Source organism: Mustelus asterias, chromosome 1 (genome assembly GCF_964213995.1).
Source record: "Mustelus asterias chromosome 1, sMusAst1.hap1.1, whole genome shotgun sequence".
Classification (NCBI taxonomy): domain Eukaryota; kingdom Metazoa; phylum Chordata; class Chondrichthyes; order Carcharhiniformes; family Triakidae; genus Mustelus; species Mustelus asterias.
Window position 1 is genome coordinate 75,040,228 of NC_135801.1, and position 22,215 is coordinate 75,062,442.

Consider the following 22,215-nt stretch of genomic DNA (forward strand, 5'->3'; position numbering starts at 1 on the left):
CAACCTAACCTGCACATCTTTGGACTGTGGGAGGAAACCGGAGCACCCAGAGGAAACACGTGCAGACACGGGGAGAATGTGCAAACTCCACACACACACTAGCCCAAGCTGAGAATTGAACCAGGGTCCCTGGTGCTGTGAGACAGCTGTGCTAACCACTGCCACCATGCCACAGTGCCACCTCAATGCAGACATTGTGGGGTGTTAGAGAAGGGAAGGCGATCACACCACCTTGGGTTAAGTCGAACTTCAAGTTGATTAGTAGTCAGAGGCAGGGAGATGATCTGGGATGCAGTGATGGTGCTGCCTTGGCACTTGAGTTTGACCAGTCAGGAGTGTGATGGAATACTGTCCATTTGCCTGGATGAATACGGCTCCAACACTCAAGAAGCTTAACATCATCCAAGAAATTGCAGTCGACTTGATTGGCATCCCATCTGCCACCTTAAACAGTCACTCCCTCCACCACCAATGCACAGTGGCAGCAGTGTGATGCACTGTAGCAACTCACTAAGGCTCCTTTGACAGCACCTTCCAAACCCACAATCACTGCCACCTCGAAGGACAAGGGCAGCAGATGCATGGAAACACCACATCCGGCAAGTTCACATGCAAACCACTCACCGTCCTGACTTAGAACTAAATTGCTCTTCCTTTACTGTTGCGTGATCAAAATCCTGTAACTCCCTTCCTTGAAAGCACTGTTGGTATACCTCTATGGTTCAAGCTGGCTCATCACAACCTTTGAGGGCAATTTGAGATGGGCAACAGATGCTAACCTTGCCAGCAATGTCTATGTCCCATGAAATTTCCTGTATGGAATGGGTAAGGACCTTGGTGCCCTTGGGTTTTTCTCACTACTTTAAAGATGTTCAAATGAACCAGACAGACACAAAAATGGTCAATTTTTAGGGAGAGTGTCAGCTGATTCTTCCACGTTAACTACAGGATTCATAATATCATTGGCCTAACTGCTTCAAAAAAATCTGCAGATTACTGTTAAAAATATATTTTTACTTTGACACCAAGATGTAAATCCAGTGAACTGCAATGTGCAAGTGCTAAAAGCCAAGGTTAGTTTGTACCTAGCATCATTTTTCTTTGACCTAGTGTTAAAGGATGATCCGTTACAACTTGAAGGACATTTTTAAACAGCATCGTCATTCAAAAACTTATGATCTATGAACAATATTGTTTATCTTGACGAGATGTTATGACGTCTCAATTTTTCTTCTGGGGCAAAAAGTAGATCAGCTGTGTAAACTGTGCAACATATTAGTCAGTGAGTTTCTATCAAACCTCATACTGAAATTTTAGGGGTTATCTAAGCAGCAGACCACATTTCCCTATAAAAATTGTTTGCTGTTTTTAGCCATGTGTGGTTATCCATGTCAGCAGAAGAGAAAAATAACGCGTCTATTTATAAAGGATGGAATTCCATGTGCAGTCATCTTGGCACTAAACAAGGAGGGCATGCAGTTTGCCAAAGTGCTGTATTTTATTTCTAAACAGTGTTGGCAGGGCTCTGCTGCCTCCATTGGTTGACAATATGCTATTGCTTTCTAATTAAATCTATATTAATGTGACTATGTTGTTCATAAATTGCAATTGTTTACTAACTAGTTGAAAACATTGTGCCAAGAGTCTGTGGATTAATGCTAGTCTTTCAAACCTTCCCTGAATACCTTCAGAAACTAATAACATCCTAAAAATTAGTGAAAAAATATGTTTGTAACCAGTTAGTTGAATACAACATTGTAATTTGCACAGCTATGTGTAACTAGTTGGAATTATTAACAAATGCTCTCGACTCATAGTTTTAGCAAAGGTTATTTTGAGGAAGTGGCAGTTGCCTAGATAGATGATATCATGATTATTTCATTTGATTTAAAAACGATCAGTGATTAGTAATTGAAGATAGTTGATATGACATTTATCATTTGAGTGAGTTCACTAAATTATTGGCAAAGAATCAGCACTGTGTTTGCGTCATATTTTATCTTCTGCACCCAGGCTAGTGTGTTCCCATTCCAAAATCTTCATGGTACTTATGGCATTTTATTTCCGTGGTGACTGAGAATGTACTCGTGCTTTGATGATGATATTCTTTGACAGTAAATGTTCACTGACCTGAACCTAGCCTGTAACACAATACTTTAGTGGGAATATATAGTATCTCACTGATGAGGGAGTTACAGCAAATATTCAAAACTATATAATTGAGCAAATTTTTAGTTGGGACCAGAGGAATAGTTTGATCTAAGGTGCCATTTATTGTTTAATTAAGATTTTGACAGATTTGTCTAACCTGTGCAGATAAGTTTATTTCAGGATTAATAGTTGGGAAAAAAATTAGGGATAGTAGATTCATAGAGTGCTTCCAGCACAAAAGGGAAGTCATTTGGCCCATCATATCTGTGTAAGCTGTCTGAGAGAATTCAGCAACTCCCTTTCCCCATAGATCTGCTAACTATTTTTTTTATCCTCTTTGGATAATCGACTAATTTCCTTTTGAAAATGTTTGAATCTGTTCCACCAAACTCTAAGGCAGTGCAATCCAGATCCTAACTGTGAACATGTTTTTCCATGTTGCCTTTGAATCTAATTTTGTTGCTTCACAGCATGAGAACAATCTGATGTGCTTCACAAAAAAATGATTGTTTAAGAAGCAAAAGATATAAATCATTATTTGCCTTGATGAGTTTTTTGACTAATAAGTTTTGAATTTTGGCAGGTTTTCTCAAGTGTTCTGAACCAGGCTAAAACATGACTGATGCTAAAAATATTGTTTCTTGCAAGGTCACTATGCTAATTCCATCTGGTTAAAAATAAATTGTATTTGTCAAAACCTTCTTAAATAGAATATCAAGAAGATGGAAACTATCATTTTGACCTTTTGCCATAAATTATGTTCATTTGCTACTGACTACATACACTAGCCACTTGTTCTGGCCAAAGTAGATCATATGAAGTTTGAGCATACTGTTTGACTCCAAACAGACCTAAAAACCTACATCACAAAAACTTTGTTTCCACCGTTGCAATATGTCATGCCTCTACTTCATGCACTTCACTGCTAAAACTCAACCTTAATTTCCCTACTGTCTTCCTTCGTGATCTTCTATTTTTTACCCTCCCTAAACTGCAACTTCTCAAAGCATAGTCAGTCATATTATGTCAAACAGAGAATCCTAATTGCAAATCTCTTTCCTCCCATATTCGTTGATCTAAAGTGATGGAGAGTGCTGCTACCAAGTGACACTTGAAGGGTAATAACCTGCTTACTGATGCTCAGTTTGCATTCTGCCAGGGCCACTCAGCCATTGATCCAAGCATGGACAAAGTTCTGAACTCAGGTGCTGGTGAGAGTGATTGGCCTTGACATTAAGGCAACATTTGCCTATTTGTGGCATCAAGGAGCCCTAGAAAAATTGAAAGGAGGAAAACTTTCCACTGGGTAGAATCCTACCAAGCACAGAGGAAGATGGTTGTTGGAGGTCAGTAATGTCAGCCCAAGGGCATTGCTAAAGAAGCTCCTCAGGGTACTGGCCTGGGCCCAGCCAGCTTCAGCTGTGTCATCAATTACCTTCCTTTCATCATAGGTCAGAAGTGAAGATGTTCGCTGATGATTGCACGATGTTCAGCACCATTTGCAATTCCTCAGATGCTGAAGCAATTTGTGTCTGCATGCAGTAAGACTTGAACAACATTCAGGGTTGGGCTACTAAGTGCCAAATAGCATTCGTGCCACAGGGAAAGACCATCTCCAACAAGTGTATCTATTCATCTCCTCTTGAAGTTCAATGGCATTACTATAGCGGAATTCCCCCATTATCACATCCTGGGTTACCATTGACCAGAAACTGAATTGGACCAGCCATACAAACACTGTGGCTGCAAGTAACTCGCCTGCCTCCCCAAATCTGTCCCATCATCTATAGGGCACAAGACAGGAGTGTGATGGCATGTTCTCCATTTGCCTGGATGTGTGTGGCCCGAGTGACACTGAAGAAACTGAACACAATCTAGAACAAAGTAACCTGCATAATTAACACCCCACCCAGCACCTTAAAAAAAATCACTCCCTCTACAACTGCTGCATAGTGGCAGCAATGTGCACCATATACAAGATGCACTGCACAAATTGCTGTGGTTTCTTCTAACAGTACCTTCCAAGCCTGCTACATCTACCACCTAGAAAGATGAAGGCAGCAAACCCATTGAAAGACTACCACTGACAAATTGTTCCCAAGCCAAACCATTCCTTCACTGTTGCTATGTTAAAACCCTGGAACTCCTTTCATAACGGCACTGGGTATACACACCACATGAACTGCAGTAGTTCAAGGAAGTGGCTCATCACCACCTCCTTGAGGATGAAAAACGTGCTGGCCTTACCAGCAGCACTTGCATTCCGTGAAGTAACGAAAGAAAACCATGTTCCCAGTGGCGTACATCTAAAATCCTTATTCTCATCTTGAAATTGTTCCATTGTCTTGGTCAAAACTCTGCAATCTCCTCCAGCCTCGTATGTTCATCTGCCTTCTATCTCTGATCTTTCTGTGCAAGCCTTCCCCTCTCTCCCTACTACTGGTGGCATTGCCTTCTGCTAACTTGCTCTGGCTGCTTTTAACTCCTTAGACAAATTAATTTTAACCTCTCTTTAATTTTAACAGCCTTTGAAAGAAGTTTTGTGACCAAGCTTCCAGTCACTCTTCCTTAATTCTGCTTGCACTAGACAACATCTATTACATTGTTTCCTGCATTGAAGTTATATAAATGAAATTTGCTTTTAAAACAGCTTTTACAGGAATAAATGGTATCACTATATCAAGATAGAAGAAAAATATTTGTCATGCCAGCAGCATGCTTGAGCTTCCTAAAGATAATACTTTCAACTTTGAGGATGTAAAAGGAGAGATACCAGATCAGCTTCCCATTATGCACCATGATTTTCCTTTTCATTGAAGTCAGTGGAACTTCACAGTTCTGCTGTATGTTGAAGAAAATCTATCTAAGTTGTTTGTAACTCAACAAAAATCATTTTTGTACACTATCTTTGAGTAAACATCGCTGTTTAAAAACAAACTAGTCAACATTCAGCACAATTTCTTAAAAAGTTCAAGTAAAAATGCACAGAAAGCTTGCAGCTTCCCCTTAACCAGACATTACAAATTGTAATATTTTGTAGGTGTTTTTTTAATGTTTTGTTACCATGGGCACAAATTGGACGTGAAACCTGATATGGCATCATAAAAAGAATGCCTTCATTCTAGCCTGCAAATGAAATATATGCTTAACGTGAGCTAATTGTGTGGTATTTGATTTATTCCAAATTGAACTGTGGTGGTCTCACCTCGCCTGTTTTTATGTCGTAACAGTAAGTTACGACATAAAAACACTACAAGAGGTGGGAAGTGCTGATGTGCTTTTGAAACTGGATTTAAATTTACTAATTTTACTTAGAATACCTGTGCAAATACATTGCGTAATTTAATTATTAATTAATCAGAGAACACCAGCAATAATTTTAAAGCTGCTTTTGTCAAGGTTTTATCGGTCACTTTCAACAGCATGATTCATAATTGCTGGATTTTTGAGCATTTTATCAACGCCGTCAAGGGTAGATTTTTATGACGCAATTGTTTGTCTGTGAAATCAACTAGCTGCAAAAAAGTAAAAAATTGAAGAGCAGTTCTTCAAATTAGTATTTCTAGAACACATAAGTGAATGTTAATAACCAAAATATGAAATTTCGGTTGGCAGATGATCCGATTTGTTTAGTCTAAATCCATATTATTTGATCTGTCATGGTGCAAATCTCTTATTAGCAGCTATTGCATAGTGTTAATCTGATTCCACTGATGCGCCCCTGCCACAACCAGACCACTGGGAAACCCCTTGTACTGCCTTTTGTCACCTCAATACTGCTCTGCTCCTGTACTACTTTCTATCCTCACCTCCTCTTATCTCGGCACAACATCGTGGGCCGAAGGGCCTGTTCTGTGCTGTACTGTTCTATGTTATCATTCTGTTTCGGCTTGTCTAAATTTATGTCAACATTTCTGATCCTGTTCTCACTTATGTGCGCTTGTTCGTGTCCACTCAGCATTTCAAATGTAAAATGCTCATTTTCAAATCAATTCCTTATCCCACCATCATCTAATCATAAAATGTACATAATCTTCAATATGAAATGTAAATTTTAAAATACTTTCCATCTAATTTTATTGTACAATTAAACAAAGTTGATCAGTTCTATGTGAACTAAAAATGTTCCTCTTTCGCTAGTTTTCAATATTTATTGTTAACAGCACTCTGTTTTCAATAAGCTATCTCTGTGTAGATCATTTTTGTTTGAGGTTAGGCCAAAAGTAAATGACTCTGTTAAAATGTTCCTCTTGAATATTTAAAAAATAATTCATTTGTAGCGTATCTTGTTTCAAACATCCCAAAGTGTTTCACGTATGACAAATTCCTTTGAAATGCAGTCACTAGCTTTTGGAATAGCATGGAATCAAATGCTCTACTCTTGAGATCATCCTGTGTCTGGTACATTGTGAGATGTGTTGATGAGCCTTATAACAGCTGTTCCTGTACCAAATGCGTCATGAAAAGAGAATCTGGTTGCAAGAGGCTGTATTGCATGGTGGTTGTGCTCAAGGGCTGACCAAAATCCAAAGTGATAATCAGTGCAGCTTTTCTTGTTTTTTGAATTTCATCTGGTTTGCAGTTTATTTTTTGTAGTAATAACATACAACTTTAATTTAGAAATCTGTTTAATGCCACAATTTAGTCATAGTTCCTGCAATAAGAGTTTTTTTTTTGACTGACAGCATTAAGCCTTGGAATTACTATTTTCAAATTTTTTCACACTGTATCCTTTGATTAATTGCAATTTGTTATGGCAACCATCAAATCATAGAACCCCGACAGTGCAGAAGGAGACCATTCGGCCCAACAAGCCTGCACTGACAACGATTCCACTCAGGCCCTATCCCCGTAACCCCACGTATTTACCCTGCTAATCCCCCTGACACTAAGGGGCAATTTAGCATGGCCAATGAACCTAACCCGCACATCTTTGGATAGTGGGAGGAAACCGGAGCACCTGGAGGAAACCCACGCAGACACGGGGAGAATGTGTGAACTCCACACAGACAGTAAAGGCTGGAATTGAACCCGAGTCCCTAATCGCTGTACCATAGTGCCACCCAGAATAATTGTACATAGACCATTTAGTAGTAATTCATCTGCCCTGTTTTAAGATTAGTGTCCAAAGGTATTCAGTGCCCTAAATTAGATTAAATCTTTAAAATAACCTATTTCCATTTGTAGTCAAATCAATTTGTGATCCATCCTTGTATTTGATGGTGTTGATGGAAGCTCCAGATAGATTTGATACTTTATGAATGACCAATCAAAAGACCAAGATCCACCTTTGCTAATCCAAGTAATGAATGGATATTTGTCCATAGGAAAATTCACATTTTTTTAGATTTGTTTACTTGTTACATCAGTTGCCTTGCTTACAGTGTGATGTTAATAGTTTTAATACTTTTAGTCAAGGAAAATTCATGAACTTTTAAGTTGTGTCTTCATGTTGTATATCATTACAAATAGCAAGGGATTCAAAAACATTCCTACACTATTGTTATAGTTTTAAATTGATTGAACAAGTCGCACTACCCTGCCGATATCAATTACAGTTGTAATGAAATTGCTTTATTTTCAGTTCTTCTATGACCATACAAAAATATATTTCATAATGACAGTAAGTTGCCTTTATAAAAATGAAATTGATAGATATACAATTCTCCTCCACCTTGACTGACATTTTTGAACCATGAGAGGAAGAACTTGCAGTTCTTCAGTGTGATAATGACATGCTGACTACAAGAATGGTGGAAATGGAGATGATTGATTTTCAAAGGAAATTAGAGGGCATTTGAAGAAAATAAACTTACAGGACTATAATGGGGAATGAAAGTGACTGAATTGCTCTACAGAGAGTACATGGACTCAATGGGCTGAATGATCCTTTTTTGTGTTAATATGACACTTGAGTCTGTTTTTCTCTAATTCCCCTACTTTTACCTGATGCATACTATAACATTATATTCATGTCAATATTTGGAAAAAATAAAGATTTAAAATGGGTTGAGAAACAATTCTAAAGTTGATTGTGACTTAGTTCAGCACAGGTATCCACATATTGCTTAATCCCGCCCAACAAGGATTACACTGATAGCTGCCCATGATGCTTTAAAGGAAGGAAATAGCTCTGAGCATTCATTATGGGTGAAGGGAGGCAAAATCTACAATTGTGAAAAAAGCCAATTTAATGCCATTGTTCCTAAAACCTATTCACTCTCTGTGCTTTTACTTTAAGTTTAAACTGCTTTGGAATTCTCTCTGGTATCAACTCCATGGCCGGAATTCTCCCAAAAAATTCGAGGTATTGAATTCAGTGCTGAGATAAGCGCATGTGCAGTTCCCTCCCCACCCCCCGCTGTACTGACCCCCTCAACAAGCTGAGTGAACTACTCTGGCGGTGGGGAGGAGCTGCTACCGGGCCCGGAGACTTCAGTCCCGGGCCCGCTAATCAAATTTAAATTCTATGCAAATGACTCTTTTCATGGTCTTTGCGCCTCCCCACCAATTTCCGGCACGGTCCTGACACTGCCGGAAATCTGGCGCTGGGAGATGTTAGCGGGGCACAAACCCCGCAAATAGGCTGATGCGAGAGTCTCCTGGCCCGCTGCGCTAAAAAAATTAAGAAAGAGTTTTAACAACACCAGGTTAAAGTCCAACAGGTTTATTTGGTAGCAAATAAATTTGGACTTTAACCTGGTGTTGTTAAAACTCTTCCTGTGTTTACCCCAGTCCAACGCCGGCATCTCCACATCATCACTAAAAAAATTAATGCAGCAGGAGGGGAGAATCGCGGTCCATACGTCTGATGTCCATTGAGTTTCTAATGTAGACTTCAGCTGCAAAAGGAGTGTAAGATCAAGTTGTGGGGCTCTTGAGCATATGACCATAAATATAAAGGATAACACCTTTCCTGATAAAACAAATCACAGCCAATTTTGTGGCTTGGGCATAATACGAGGCCTTCAAATTGCTGTACTCCAAAGTTTCATACTTGTAAGGCAAAAGAACTATGATTTTTCTAAAAAAAACATTGCATTAGTGATGAGTGGTCTTAGATGAATGGCAAAGGAATCAAAGTGAATATTAGAAATTACATTTCATGTCCCATATTATCTATGAATACTACTGAGATCATTCATTTGGATAGGTAATCTAAGAAACTCATGTAGATGGACAATCTTTCATGGAAGCCCATTGTGCAGCTGCTTTATATTTTGAACAGATATGTATACCAAGATTGTTTATCATTTATTGTGGAAGGTGGATAATTTTTAATATCATTCCCTCCCTTTTCCTTAGATATTTTGGTGTCAGTATTTCTGAATTGTTATTGGAATAAACTGAAAATAGTGAGATGATTGTTGTCGGTGATGGATGGTAAACTTTAATATAGAATCATAGAATCCTACTGAAGGAGGCCATTTGGCCCATCAAGTCTGCACCGACCACAATCCCACGCAGGCCCTATCCCCATAACCCCATGCATTTATCCTAGCTAGTCCCCCTGACATTAAGGGGCAATTTAGCATGGCCAATCCACCTAACAAATACCCAGACACTTGTGAAGTGAGACAGCAGGTGGATGCATGCAGTAAATAGGAAAGAACTCATTAACCACATCTTGGATTACTTTACACAAGTAATTGGATAAATAAATGTTCTGACTACTTTGATTGGAATTATGTAGTTGGTCAAATAATAGTTGCATTTGATTTCCCAATAAACACCCACGAAGAAGAGAAGGGATGTTATCCCTGGTGTCCTGGCCAATATTTATCCCTCAATTAACACTAAAACAGAATATCTAGTCGTTGTCAAATTGCTGTTTGTGGGTATTTATTGTGCACAAGTTGGCTGGTGCTTTTCCCACATTGCAGTAGTGAGTACACTTCGGAAGTACTTAATTGGCTACAAAGAAGCAGTTTGGGGAGTCCGGTGGTTTTGGAAGCCACCACATAAATACAAGTATACAAGTTCCTTCAAACTGAGAAGATTTGAGAGGAATGGAGTTGTTTATAGTCAGAGGTTTACAGCATGGAAACAGGCCCTTCAGTCCAACTTGTCCATGCTGCCCTTTTTTAAAAAATCCCTATGCTAGTCTAAATTCATTTTTTGGGGATGTGAGCATCGCTGGCTGGGCCAGCATTTATTACCCATCCCTAACTGCCTTCCATTTTAGAGTCACATGTAGGCCAGACAAGGACGGAAGATGTTGGTAAAGGGCATTATTGAACTTCCTGGTCACCACGTGACTTCTAATTCCAGATTTTTTTTTAATTCAAATTTCACCAACTTTCTTAGCGGGAATTGAACCTGGGTCCCCGGATCTTGCTCTGGATTACAAGTCCACTGCCTCCCCTTGTGCCTTAAAATGGCTGAAAAATAGTACAGCCTAGCAAGAGAGCAGGTAAATAATGTTGTAAAAGCAGTCCAAGCATTGTTGAAATTCAGCATAAATTAGAGGGCCAAATAGTGTGTGAAAATTCCTGTTCCTATATGGGGCATGAAAGCATTCATGTTTTGCAAAATGTAGCTTTTCATTATCTTTTATTTCCATGATGAGAGTATGTTTTACAAACTTTTCATCCATTCACAACTGCACAAATGATGACAGCAATAAGCATCTTCCAATTGTGTTAATTTGATTTCTGAATGTTTTTATAGCCAAAAATGTAATATTTATTCTGTCTGACTGCACCATAAGAGTAAAATCTAGTGACTGTTTGCAGTTGCGGTTATGTGAACTAACAAAATAGCTTTTGCTCCTCTTTAATTACAGCTGAACCGCAAGAAAAAGTGACCAAACCAAAAGATGATATTGCTGAAGGACCTAATATGCAAAGGTAATTGGTGTTGCAATATATTCAAGTAAGAATTTCAATTTTAAACTTTTATGGTGACCCTTTTATTCTAAAGAGGAAAACTTTGAATATACTGGGGGAGAATTTCAACCTGCAATGTTAAGTTAACCTTATTTTATTTTTAGATCACAGTTTGGTAAAGGCCAAGCATCACCTTCATTAGAAAGAGCCAGGAAACCTGCTCTCTTCCCCAAGCAAAAGACATTGTTCCAAGAGTGCAGGAAGGAAAATACAAATCTATCACAGCAACAATTGAAACAACCCTCCACAGACAAATCTTGCCCAAGTATTTCAGCCAAGTTCACCAACGAAGATATATCTGTGCCACATAATCCTGAATTTCCATGCAAAGACTTCAAGAAGGTTGCTTATGGGAAAAATTCTGGTCACAATTTTCAAATCTCACCTAATTCTGCAGATCATGGGTTTCCTTCCCAGTCTCAGCATGTGGAAATAAATGCTGCAGCAGCACCTGAGTCATCAGCGCATTTGCATCCAATCAGCAGTTCCTCTGATAATTCTCAGTTCAACAAATTTGGGGGACTAAGCTCGTGCCATGGTTGTGGGATGAGAGATCACTTCCTAGAATCTCCCCATCAAGAAAGGTCATCGCCACCGCCTCTGCCTCCAAAAATGTATAATCGGAGAGCCCAACCAAGTTTGGACAGCAATGCTTTAAATATCAAACCAGCAGATGAACTAAGGGAGCAAAAGGAAAATGTTTCTATTTTGACTAAAGTGGCTGCATGTGTAAAATCCAGGTTATCAGATGATGCAGCGGTGCCTCTGAATGAGGTGTCTAAAAGGATTTTTGATCAAGGGCAGGTTTCAAGTCCTGCAGAAAATTCTAGTCATGAGTTCTCACATGGCTGGCCTGATGATTCTGCAAAGCTTGAAACCAGTGCTTCTTCAGGTCTGGATAAACATGTTGCTCCAACAACCTATTTTTCTGTGGATAGTTGCATGACCGATACTTATAGAGTCAAATACCATGAGAGACCTAAACTCTACTTTGCAGATACGAAAGTTAATGAATCCCAACAAGAAGCAGGAAATCCCTTTCAAGGTGAGTTGGATTTAACAATTAGAACTAGCTAAATAACTGATGAAGAGTTACCCTGAAATATTAATACACATTTCTGCTTCAGATAATGCTCAAACTGCAATGTATTTCCAATGTTTTCTAGCTATTAAACATAACCTAAAGTATGAGTGTGCAGGAATATTCCTCCATTTAATTAATTGTATATAATTTAGTTAGAAACATTGCAGACAGGTATTAGTTTCTTAGATTCCATTGATTGTGAATAAACTATACCTATAAAATAAATTTACAATAAATGTTTGAGATGTAAGGAGGCCCACATCTCAGTGGATCTTCAAAAACTTTCTGGATAGAAAATATTGCTCAATTAAAGGGTGTCACCTACATCTCGTATGGCAGGAACTTGTATTTATAGGAGTACATCAAATAAAAGTTGGCATCAAGCCACCTAAGGAAATATTCAGCGATGTATAGGTTTGAAAAATATGTAGGTTTTAAGGAGTGTCTTCAAGAAAGAGGGAGGTTTGGGGAGATATTTCCAGAGAAGAGGTCCCAAGCAGCTGAAGGCATGTCCATTCATGGCTGAGATTGAAATCTGTACTCTGGCCTCTTGCATAGTCCTGAGATTTTGCAGGAGTTTATCTAATATGGGAGGAGGGGGGGGGGGCATTTTTGCAGAGGGATTTATGAGAATTTTTAAATTGAGATGCTGCCAGATTGGGAGTTAACATAGATAAGTGAGAATAGGTGCACTGGGTAAACAGAACTTAGTTAAGATATGGACAGCAAATTTTGGATGAGTTCAAGTTTATGGAGGATGGAAGGATGGAGATGATTAAAATATTCAAGTCTAGAAGTATCAGACATCTATGTGGATTTCCTCAGATTTGTTGAAGCAGGGCAGAGATGGGTGATGTTGCAATGACACAAATCACCAATTTTGATCGAGTAGATATCTGATTTGCAAATTCTTTGAGAACATTACATGTGCAGTGGACAATGGGAACCTGTGGATGTGGTGTATCTGGATTTCCAGAAAGCATTTGACAAGGTGCCGCACCAAAGACTGCTACATAACATAAAGGTGGACAGTGTTATGGGTAATGTATTAGCATGGATAGAGGATTGGTTAACTAACAGAAAGCAAAGAGTGGGGGTAAATGGGTGTTTTTTCTGGTTGGCGATCAATGACTAGTGATGTGCCACAGGGATCAGTGTTGGGATCACAATTGTTTACGATTTACATAGACGATTTGGAGTTGGGGACCAAGTGTAGTGTGTCAAAATTCGCAGATGACACTAAGATGGGTGGCAGAGCAAAGTGTGCAGAGGAAGCTGAAAGTCTGCAAAGGAATGTAGATAGTCTAAATGAGTGGGCGAGGGTCTGGCAGATGGAGTACAATGTTGGTAAATGTGAGGTCATCCATCTTGGTAGGAATAACAGCAAAATGGACTATTATTTAAATGGTAAAAAATTGCATCATGCTGCTGTGCAGAGGGACCTGGGTGTCCTTGTGCAGGAATCTCAAGGAGTTGGTTTGCAGGTAATTAAGGTGGCAAATGGAATTTTGTCCTTTATTGCTAGAGGGATGGAGTTTAAAAACAGCGAGGTTATGTTGTAGCTGCATAAGGTGCTGGTGAGGCCACACCTGGAGTACTGTGTACAGTTTTGGTATCCTTACTTGAGAAAGGATATACTGGCACTGGAGTGGGTGCAGAGGAGATTCATTAGATTGATTTCAGAGTTGAGAGGGTTGGCTTATGAGGAGAGACTGAGTAGACTGGGGCTATACTCATTGGAATTCAGAAGAATGAGGGGAGATCTTATAGAAACATATAAGATTATGAAGGGAATAGATAAGATAGAGCAGGGAAGTTGTTTCCACTGGCAGGTGAAACTAGAACTAGGGGGCATAGCCTCAAAATAAGGGGAAGCAGATTTAGGAGTAAGTTGAGGAGGAACTTCTTCAGGCAAAGGGTTGTGAATCTGTGGAATTCCCTGCCCAGTGAAGCAGTTGAGGCTACCTCATTGAATGTTTTTAAGGCAAGGATAAATTTTTGAACAGTAAAGGAATTAAGGGTTATGGTGAGCGGATGGGTAAGTGGAGCTGAGTCGATGAAAAGATCACCCATGATCTTATTGAATGGCGGAGCAGGCTCGAGGGACCAGATGGCCTACTCCTGCTCCTAGTTCTTATGTTTTTATGAATGGTCAGGTTTCATCTCAGACAGTGACAGGCGAAAAATGAAGTTGGTGACTAAGGAATTGAGTTTGTGGCAGCGACAGTCTTCCAATTTTTAGTTAGAGGAAATATCTGCTCACCCAGGTCAGAATGTCAGACAAGCTGCATGATAAATCATAGACCATGGAGAGTTTAAGAGAGAGGTATTGCTGAGATAGATATGTGTCTTGTCAGTATGCATGGATGCGTTTTCAGGTAATGTCACCGAGGGCAGCGTATAGATGAGAAATGGGAAAAGGCCCAAAGCCCAGATCTTTTGGAGAGGCCAGAGGCAGTTGCACGGTAGCAAGAAGTGAACCATTGTAGGCAATTTTTTGGCTACAACTGAACAGCTGATGATGGAGCCAGGCTAGAGAGATCCCATCCAGCTGAATGAAAGTGGGGAATCTTTGGGAGAAAATTATTTGGTTTCAAATGCTGCAGACAGGTTAAAATGAATGAGATGGGATAGTGCACCATGGTCACAATTAGAGGGTGTCATTTGTGACTTTGATGTGGGTTGGTTCAGGACTATGCAGAACTGATTGAAAGCATTCCCACATGGTGCTGCAGGAATATTGAGCACTGATTTGAGGTGCAATAATATGTTCAAGAATTTTGAAGAGGATAGCGAGATTGGAGGTGGGCAGTATAGAGGAGTCAATAATGCCAGTTTTGAAGGGAAGGGAGACGATAGCTGAGGAGAGGAAACCATTAATATTATAATAGAAATTGTGCAAGAAGTGACCTTTTTTGAATGAGAATGTCTGGTCTTGAAGATAATAGTTTTTGATACAATAAGATGAGATCCATGATACAAATTTAGAAATGTGTATCATCTTATCTGAGCATAATTATTTTATGTTGATTCTATTTATAAAACATGTTTCAAATTTATTCAAACATGGTTAAAATTTAATTTACTTTATGCAGTTGATGAGATTTTATCATTCTAAACTTTTCTTACTGAAGGTTCATCTGAATACATCTCAAATGATGCATAGCCCTAGAAAAGGAAACTCCCATTGATAATTGGTACTGTGAAACACAACCAGCTATTTCCCAACAGCTTAGCATTGTGTAATATGAAAATGTTGCTATATTCAGTTCCTATTGTTGACTAGTTGTGTTTGTAAACAAGGATATAAATTGTGGGTGTAGAAGGATAAATATTTCTCAACACAGGGCGTTTGGTAAGATAAGTATTGCTCGGATGGATGTTTGCTAGGATGGATGTTTACACTGGAGATGTTTAAGAAAGAACTCTCTTTTGCAATGCATAGATAGTGGAAATGATATTCTGAAGGATACGTTTATTTCTAAATCGCAAAACAACTTTAGATAGAAGACCATCTTCATTTGGGCTTATTTTGTCATCTTGAGTTTCTGGAAAAGTGTGTGCCATGTACTCGGCCCTAAACATTTAAGATCATTTCAATATATCTGCTTTATAGCCACTCCCCTGGATAATACTAGGACAAAATACTGCTTCATAAATTATAGACCAGGTACTCAAATTAGTGTGTAAAATACTTAAATAATTTTACATTCAGATGCCATATCTGACTGTAATGTCGGGAAGGCAATGTTATCTCGTGTCTGTTTCAGGGGTGCTGTGGCCTCTTTTATACCGAGGTAAATGTTTATGCCCATGATTCCTGAAGCAGCGCATGCTCAATTTTGCCTGTTTCATTCGAGGATATAGTGTGATGAAGAGGGAAATCTGATGGTAAATCATATGAACTAATTCACCAACATTAGAACAAGTTGGTTTCTGTTATCTGTCTTGGAATGATAAAAATTAAAAATTGGCCGACATTGTGTTGAAGATAAGGCTGTGCCACTTGTACTGTTCCTAGCATCTTGGTGCAGCATAACATTGTCGTTAACTTGGGAGTTCATCGTTCACTTATCTCCTTTTCTATGGATGGTACTGATTGAAAGTGAGGTTGATCAGAAATTCACTGTAGATCAGGAACAGAGGTGATGGTGAAGAGGTGCCAGTTTGCTTGAAGGCAGTGTATGAATGTGTGAGATCAACCTGGAGACCTTGGAGCTTTTTGATCTGCAGGTAACAAAAGTATAATTGAGGTTTCAGCAACAGATGGCTGAATGTGTGTTCGAAACAGGTGATATTATGGAGTTGGAAGGAGATGGCCTTTGATTCAGAGAATATATAGGGTGGGAATGTTGCAAACAGTCCAGTTCAGCTCCCAAAAGTGTGGCCATCTCATCTAAATTGCATTCCAGTATTGTTTTTAATACCTAATTTTATTTAGTGCTTTGAAATGTGATGCTGTGATACATGTCACGTAATTTTGCATCATTACTTCAACTAATTCTCCCATTTTAAAATAGTCACTGTTAAAATGAAATATGGGAGCTGTGAATCAAGTGTGTACCCATTAATACCAACCAGTGCATGCAGTATCCATTTTCTGAATCCTGTCGAATTCCATAAAACTGCCTTAATTTCCAGGTCACATGTTTTGGTAATATTGTGCATTGCATCAATCAGGATTTTTCTTAACAGTTAAGATTTTCCAATTAGCCCAAAATACAAGGCAGTTTAATCAAAGCTGGTGCAGCGAGGGAGATAGGACAATAAACACAAGCCAGACAATTTAATATGTTTTACATTATATAAATATTTGAAATTGAATCCAGTTAATACTGGACAAGTGTAAATGTTTTTTTTTTTACCTTGTGTCAGTTAAGGTGTCAATTGTTAACACACTTATTTCTAAGTCAGAGTGCCAGGTTCAATTTTCACTCTAGGACTTGATCACAAAAATCAAGATGGCATTCCAGTGCAATACTGTGCAGAGCACTGCACTTTTGGAGAAGCCGTCTTTCAGATGAGATGTTTAGCCAAACTCTCTCTGCTCTCTCAAGTGGACATAAAATATCCCATGGGACTATTTGAAGAAGAGTAGAGGAGTTATTCCTGGTGTCTTGGTCAGCATTCATCCCTTGGTCAAATATCATAAAAACAAACTGATCTCATTGAGTTGAAGAAGTCATATTGAACTTGAAACATTAACTCTTCGTGGATGCTGCCAGACCTGCTGTTCCAGCACTTTCTGATTTTATTTCAGATCTGCATTACCCACAGTATTTTGCTTTTAATCACATTGACATTGCTGTTAGTGCACAAATTGACTGCCATATTGCCTACGTTACACCAAGACAAACTTCACAATTACTTCATTGACTGTAAAGTGCTTTGAGATAGTCATGGAATGTGCTATATAAATGCAAGTCTTTTTTTTAATGAATGATGTCAACATTTAATAATGCCCCATGTAAGGAAATGGAATATAAACAGAAATAGAATGTCAGTGTGTAGTAGTTAAATTCTTTATAGTTGACGAGAGGCAACACTAGAGCCAAATCGCAGCAAATAACTGCACATCATTTGGCAGAAATTACCAGGGTAACCAACCATCCCAGATTTTCTGGTACTGTCCCAGAATTCTGCTTCCTTTCCAGGACCTGGGTTTCCCAGATGCTGCTGCCCTGATTCTTCCAGACAGTGCGGAAGGAGACTGCTCAAGGTTTTCTCTTACTGTTGCACTCGTATCTTCGGTATTTGCGCATGCACAGTCGAGAGCTAGTGTGGTGTGCATGTGCAGACACTTGGCCACAAGGGAGCACTGGCCTGCAATCTCCAGCTTCAGCATATGGGTGCTTGGAATTGGGTTGTCAGGCAGTGGGGGAATGTCGGGTCTGGGCCAATGGCAGCAATACTTGAACTTGACTCTGGGTTTGGGGTGGTGGGGGATGGTAGGGGTTCTGTACGTAAGTAGAGTCGGTCAGCAGTGCTAGTATTCTGGCTGGGAGGTGGGGAATCCAGAAATCCTGAGGTGGAGGGAGTGACAGGCATGTATGAGCATGCAGTCCAGGAAGACTCGGAGAAGGGGGCAGTCACTCAGGCCTGAGGTGAGGTGGGGAGGTTCAAAAAGGGGTGGTGGGGGGGGGTGGGTGGGGGGGTGAGGAAGAGGGAAGATAGATGTACGCTTGGTTAAGTCTTCCCCAAGCCCCACACCTTGGGTCCATGCCTATGCTCCTCCAGCAAAGTGGCCCTTATGTTTTTATCCCAGAGTTGGTCATCCTGGAAATTACAATGATCCAAAAATGGTATGCTGCTTTAATTTGTACTGAGTTTTATTCATAAAATATCCTCATTATGATGAATCGTGAGACTGGTGGATTTTTTAAAAATCTTGCATGTATAAGTTTTATAAATGTATCCCTGTACACAGTATATTAACAGTTTATGAAGCATGACATTGGGATGTCCAATGCACTTCACAGCCTATGACGCACTTTTGGAAATGTCACTGTACTGTAGGGAAACATGGCAGTAAATTGGCATATAGCAAGGTCCCCAAACAACAATGAGATAAATTGCCAGATAATCTATTTTTATTATATAGATTGAGGAATTAATATTGGACAAAATACCCTGGAGAACTCTTAAATTTTGCCACGTAAGGTTCTGTTTCCACCTTGGAGAGGAGACCAGGCTTCATATCAATATCGTATCCAAAAGGTGGAATCTTAAACCGTGCCGTACTGCCATTTTACAGTCAAGTGTTAATCCGGATTCGGTGGAACAGGGCTTGTGCTCTTCAGAAGAGAAGCTATTACTAATCTGTGCTTGTTCCAGTGTTTACCTTGCTATTCTGAAATATCATGAGCTTTAATAGCTCTATAGACCAACTATAAAAATATTTGAATAAAAATGTTTGAAATGCTCAAGTAGGGTAGCATATGGGGAGCGAGAAACTGAGTTTCACATTGATGACCTTTTGTCAGAATGTGAAATTAGTTTGATTGTTTTAAACTCTGAATTCTTATTCAGCTGGGAATTTCCAATATGTCTGACAAATATACGTTTGTGTTTGGTAAATGAGTTTTTAAAATGCTGTGTGTTTAAATGGGTTGTATGCCATGTACTATTTATTATATTTATGCAGCTCAAAGGACCTGTTTAATTTTGATTTTGTTTTTCCAGGCGATTGATTGATATGCTTTGTGCGCCATTTGGCATACATGGATTTAAAGACATCATTAATTGAATCCAAAGACTTGACAAGTGAGATAAACCATGAATAAAATGGTCACAGAACCTAGTTCTACTCTATTCCAAGTTGGTTTTAAAGACTGCATAATCAGAGGACAACAAATAAAAAAGAGAGACCTCCCAACTGAAATTGCCATGAGAAGAATGATCGATGTTGCAGATATTGTCCAGCAGAGGGTATCTGGCATTCATAAAGCTGGACAAAGTCAAATAAAAGTTGTCATAGTGATCTTTATTGTATAGACTCAAGTACTGTGCATAGTGAGGAAGTGCAAATATTTAAATATGTCAGCCAAAAACTTGTTTTCTAATTGTTAACACGACTGTTTTATATTACTCAACCTTTTTGTATCAACCACAATTTGAGTTTTCATGTGGAATCATTTCAAATATTCCTGTCTTGAATCCTATGCCAAGAAAACGTTAAGCAAAGTTGATTACTAATTGCAGATGCAAAGTTAAAGCACGTAAAGTCTGTCTTTTTTTTCTCACTTATTTTTTGAACTTATTTTTTTGAAAAATGATGATTTTTAAAGTTTTTATACCAGAGGAAACTGACAAATTGCTGTAAAAGGAAAAGTCGTTGATAGGTGGAGATTAATTTCAACTTAATCTAATCTTAAACCTTTGAGCAAAATGTAGTTGTGCAGGAAATAAAAATATCTTTGAAGCTGGGAGGTTTATCCACTGAACATCAATTAATTCTTTTTATGGTTGATGGAAACAGTGACAGCAGCAGAAGAATAGAGTAAATTATCTGAATTGAAATATTTCAGTGGTTTCGAGGAGCTTTTTTTAAAAAAAAAATCAGCTGTTAACAAAGTTTTTTTTATGGTGCTTGGAAATAATGATACACTCCCAGAGATTCCTGTTCAAATTTCCAGGACATTTTCAAGTATCCAAACAATAGCATAAAACATTTTTACTGACATGAAATAACAAAGCATTATTCCAACAAGTCAACAAATACTGAATCAACTATAATAGACATAAATCTTTTGGTGCTTTTGAACATTTGGCAAAAACAAACTATAGTTTTTTTTAAATTGCTGAAACTTTAAGTAAGTTTATCGTTTTCTGTATTTGTCAAATGAGCTTGCAGAAACCAGTTTTATTGATAAAATGTATGGATTTTGGTGTAATTATGTACAAGCTATAGAATCAGTCAGACATTTTAAGCAAATAGTACTTCCCGAGTGTGCAGTTTGGATTTTTTTTCAAATCACTGTTACTGTACAAATTAACCTTCAAAACTGTAAAAGCCTAATCACGCAGTGAAGTGATTTATTGAAGGTTAATTATGACTGTAGATAAGTATACAAATACTGGACAGCGAAGATGCATGGAGATCTCTGGACACAAATGCCAAAATTCTGAAAAATTGCTTTAAACATTTTCTTGATAAAGCCTTATATAAAAAATGTTCTTATGCAGCAAGGATTTATTCTATGCAGGCTGAGATTTGAGGTACTGTAACTTATTATTTTTGACTATGCTAATGATATCTGCATATAGGTATTCTCCAATTTTTTTTCATAAAAATATTTCCTTTGCAGTATCTGAAAAATACTATGTATTAACAGTAGACTTCTGTTTTTCTGTTACTATGCACACATGTTTATGGCGTTTGAGTTCCACTCTTAAAAAAATTACATCTAACACGTCACCTAAAGAGCAGAGCAATTATTTAATAACATTATTTCAATTTGTAACAAATGCTACTAATGCACTTTTGTATCAAAATGGCTTTTCTTGTTCCAACTTGTTTTCTTTTCAAAGTGTGCCGGTATCCTTTGGGCTAAAACCCCACTTGGCTTCAACACAGATTGAGGATATTTAAATTATCTTCTGAATAATGTTGAATTTTGGTGCGCACTGAACTGTTAACTTAGTTTACTATCAAAGGTGTCTTTGCATACAAGTATTTTACCAGTTTCATTAACTTGCACAAATATTCCAAAACAAAGCCTTAAGCATTTTAGGATCATTGTGATAAACCACACACAATCCTAAATATATCTTGACTATAAAATAATTCTATTGTGCTGTAAAAGTACTGTATTAAAAATTCTTGACTCCAAACACCTAATTAATGCAGCCTATGGAACAATTAAATACAAAAGGACCAATTTAGATACAAGGCCAAACTGTGGCTAGTACAGAGTGTCTATTTATTTTTCTATGTAAAATGTCGGAATATTTGTAGCACACTGATTTTTATTATGCTTTGGATATATATTGTGGAGTAACTATTTACTTATTTGTACCAGAAGGTTATTTCTAGTTTCATGTACTAATATCTCAGATAAAAGTATTAAAATCTGGAGTAAATAATTTTCATCCTAATTTCTCTGTTTACTTATAAGGGCATGCAGTCAAGTATGGAAGATGGAATGTATAGAAGTATGGTAAATAGAAGATCTATCCATCGCAAACAGTATTTAGGGTTGCAAATATTTCTAAGAACTAATTAAAGTTTAATGACATCAAAGCACACAAGTACAGTGCTTAAAGATGTAAAAAAGATGTGCTTTTCAGAAGGGTTACTTTTTTTCAGTCAATACCAAACAAAAGAAAGAAACATTAGGTGTGGTCAAAGAGGAATTTAAGGAGTGTCTTGCAGGTAAAAAAGACAAAGGCTTGGATTTTCAGTTTTCAGAGGTGGGTTTTCTGGCTCCAGAGGCACCAAAGTTTCTGGCCATTTGCGTTGCTCGTTGGCTGTGCTGGGACCAGAAGATCCTGCCAATGGGAAGGGCTGGAAAATCCTGGCCAGAGGATTGGGAAGTAAGTTCTTGAAAGCGTAGCCACCAAAAATGGAGGAAAGGTAAGGATGATGTACAA

The 22,215-nt window shown here is 38.4% G+C and overlaps 1 protein-coding gene across 2 annotated transcripts in view; it reads left to right on the forward strand.

The window, feature by feature from the left end:
• The window catches only part of LOC144494321 (ubiquitin carboxyl-terminal hydrolase 53-like), a 98,243-nt gene extending 76,529 nt beyond the window's left edge, over nucleotides 1-21,714 (forward strand). For both annotated transcript variants that reach the window (XM_078213819.1, XM_078213820.1), the window contains exons 14-16: nucleotides 10,937-11,000; nucleotides 11,144-12,084; nucleotides 19,306-21,714. In XM_078213819.1, the coding sequence (XP_078069945.1) occupies nucleotides 10,937-11,000; nucleotides 11,144-12,084; nucleotides 19,306-19,313 (1,013 nt within the window). In that variant the 3' untranslated portion in view covers nucleotides 19,314-21,714. The remainder of the gene's footprint in view (nucleotides 1-10,936; nucleotides 11,001-11,143; nucleotides 12,085-19,305) is intronic.
• The last annotated feature ends 501 nt before the right edge of the window (nucleotides 21,715-22,215 follow it).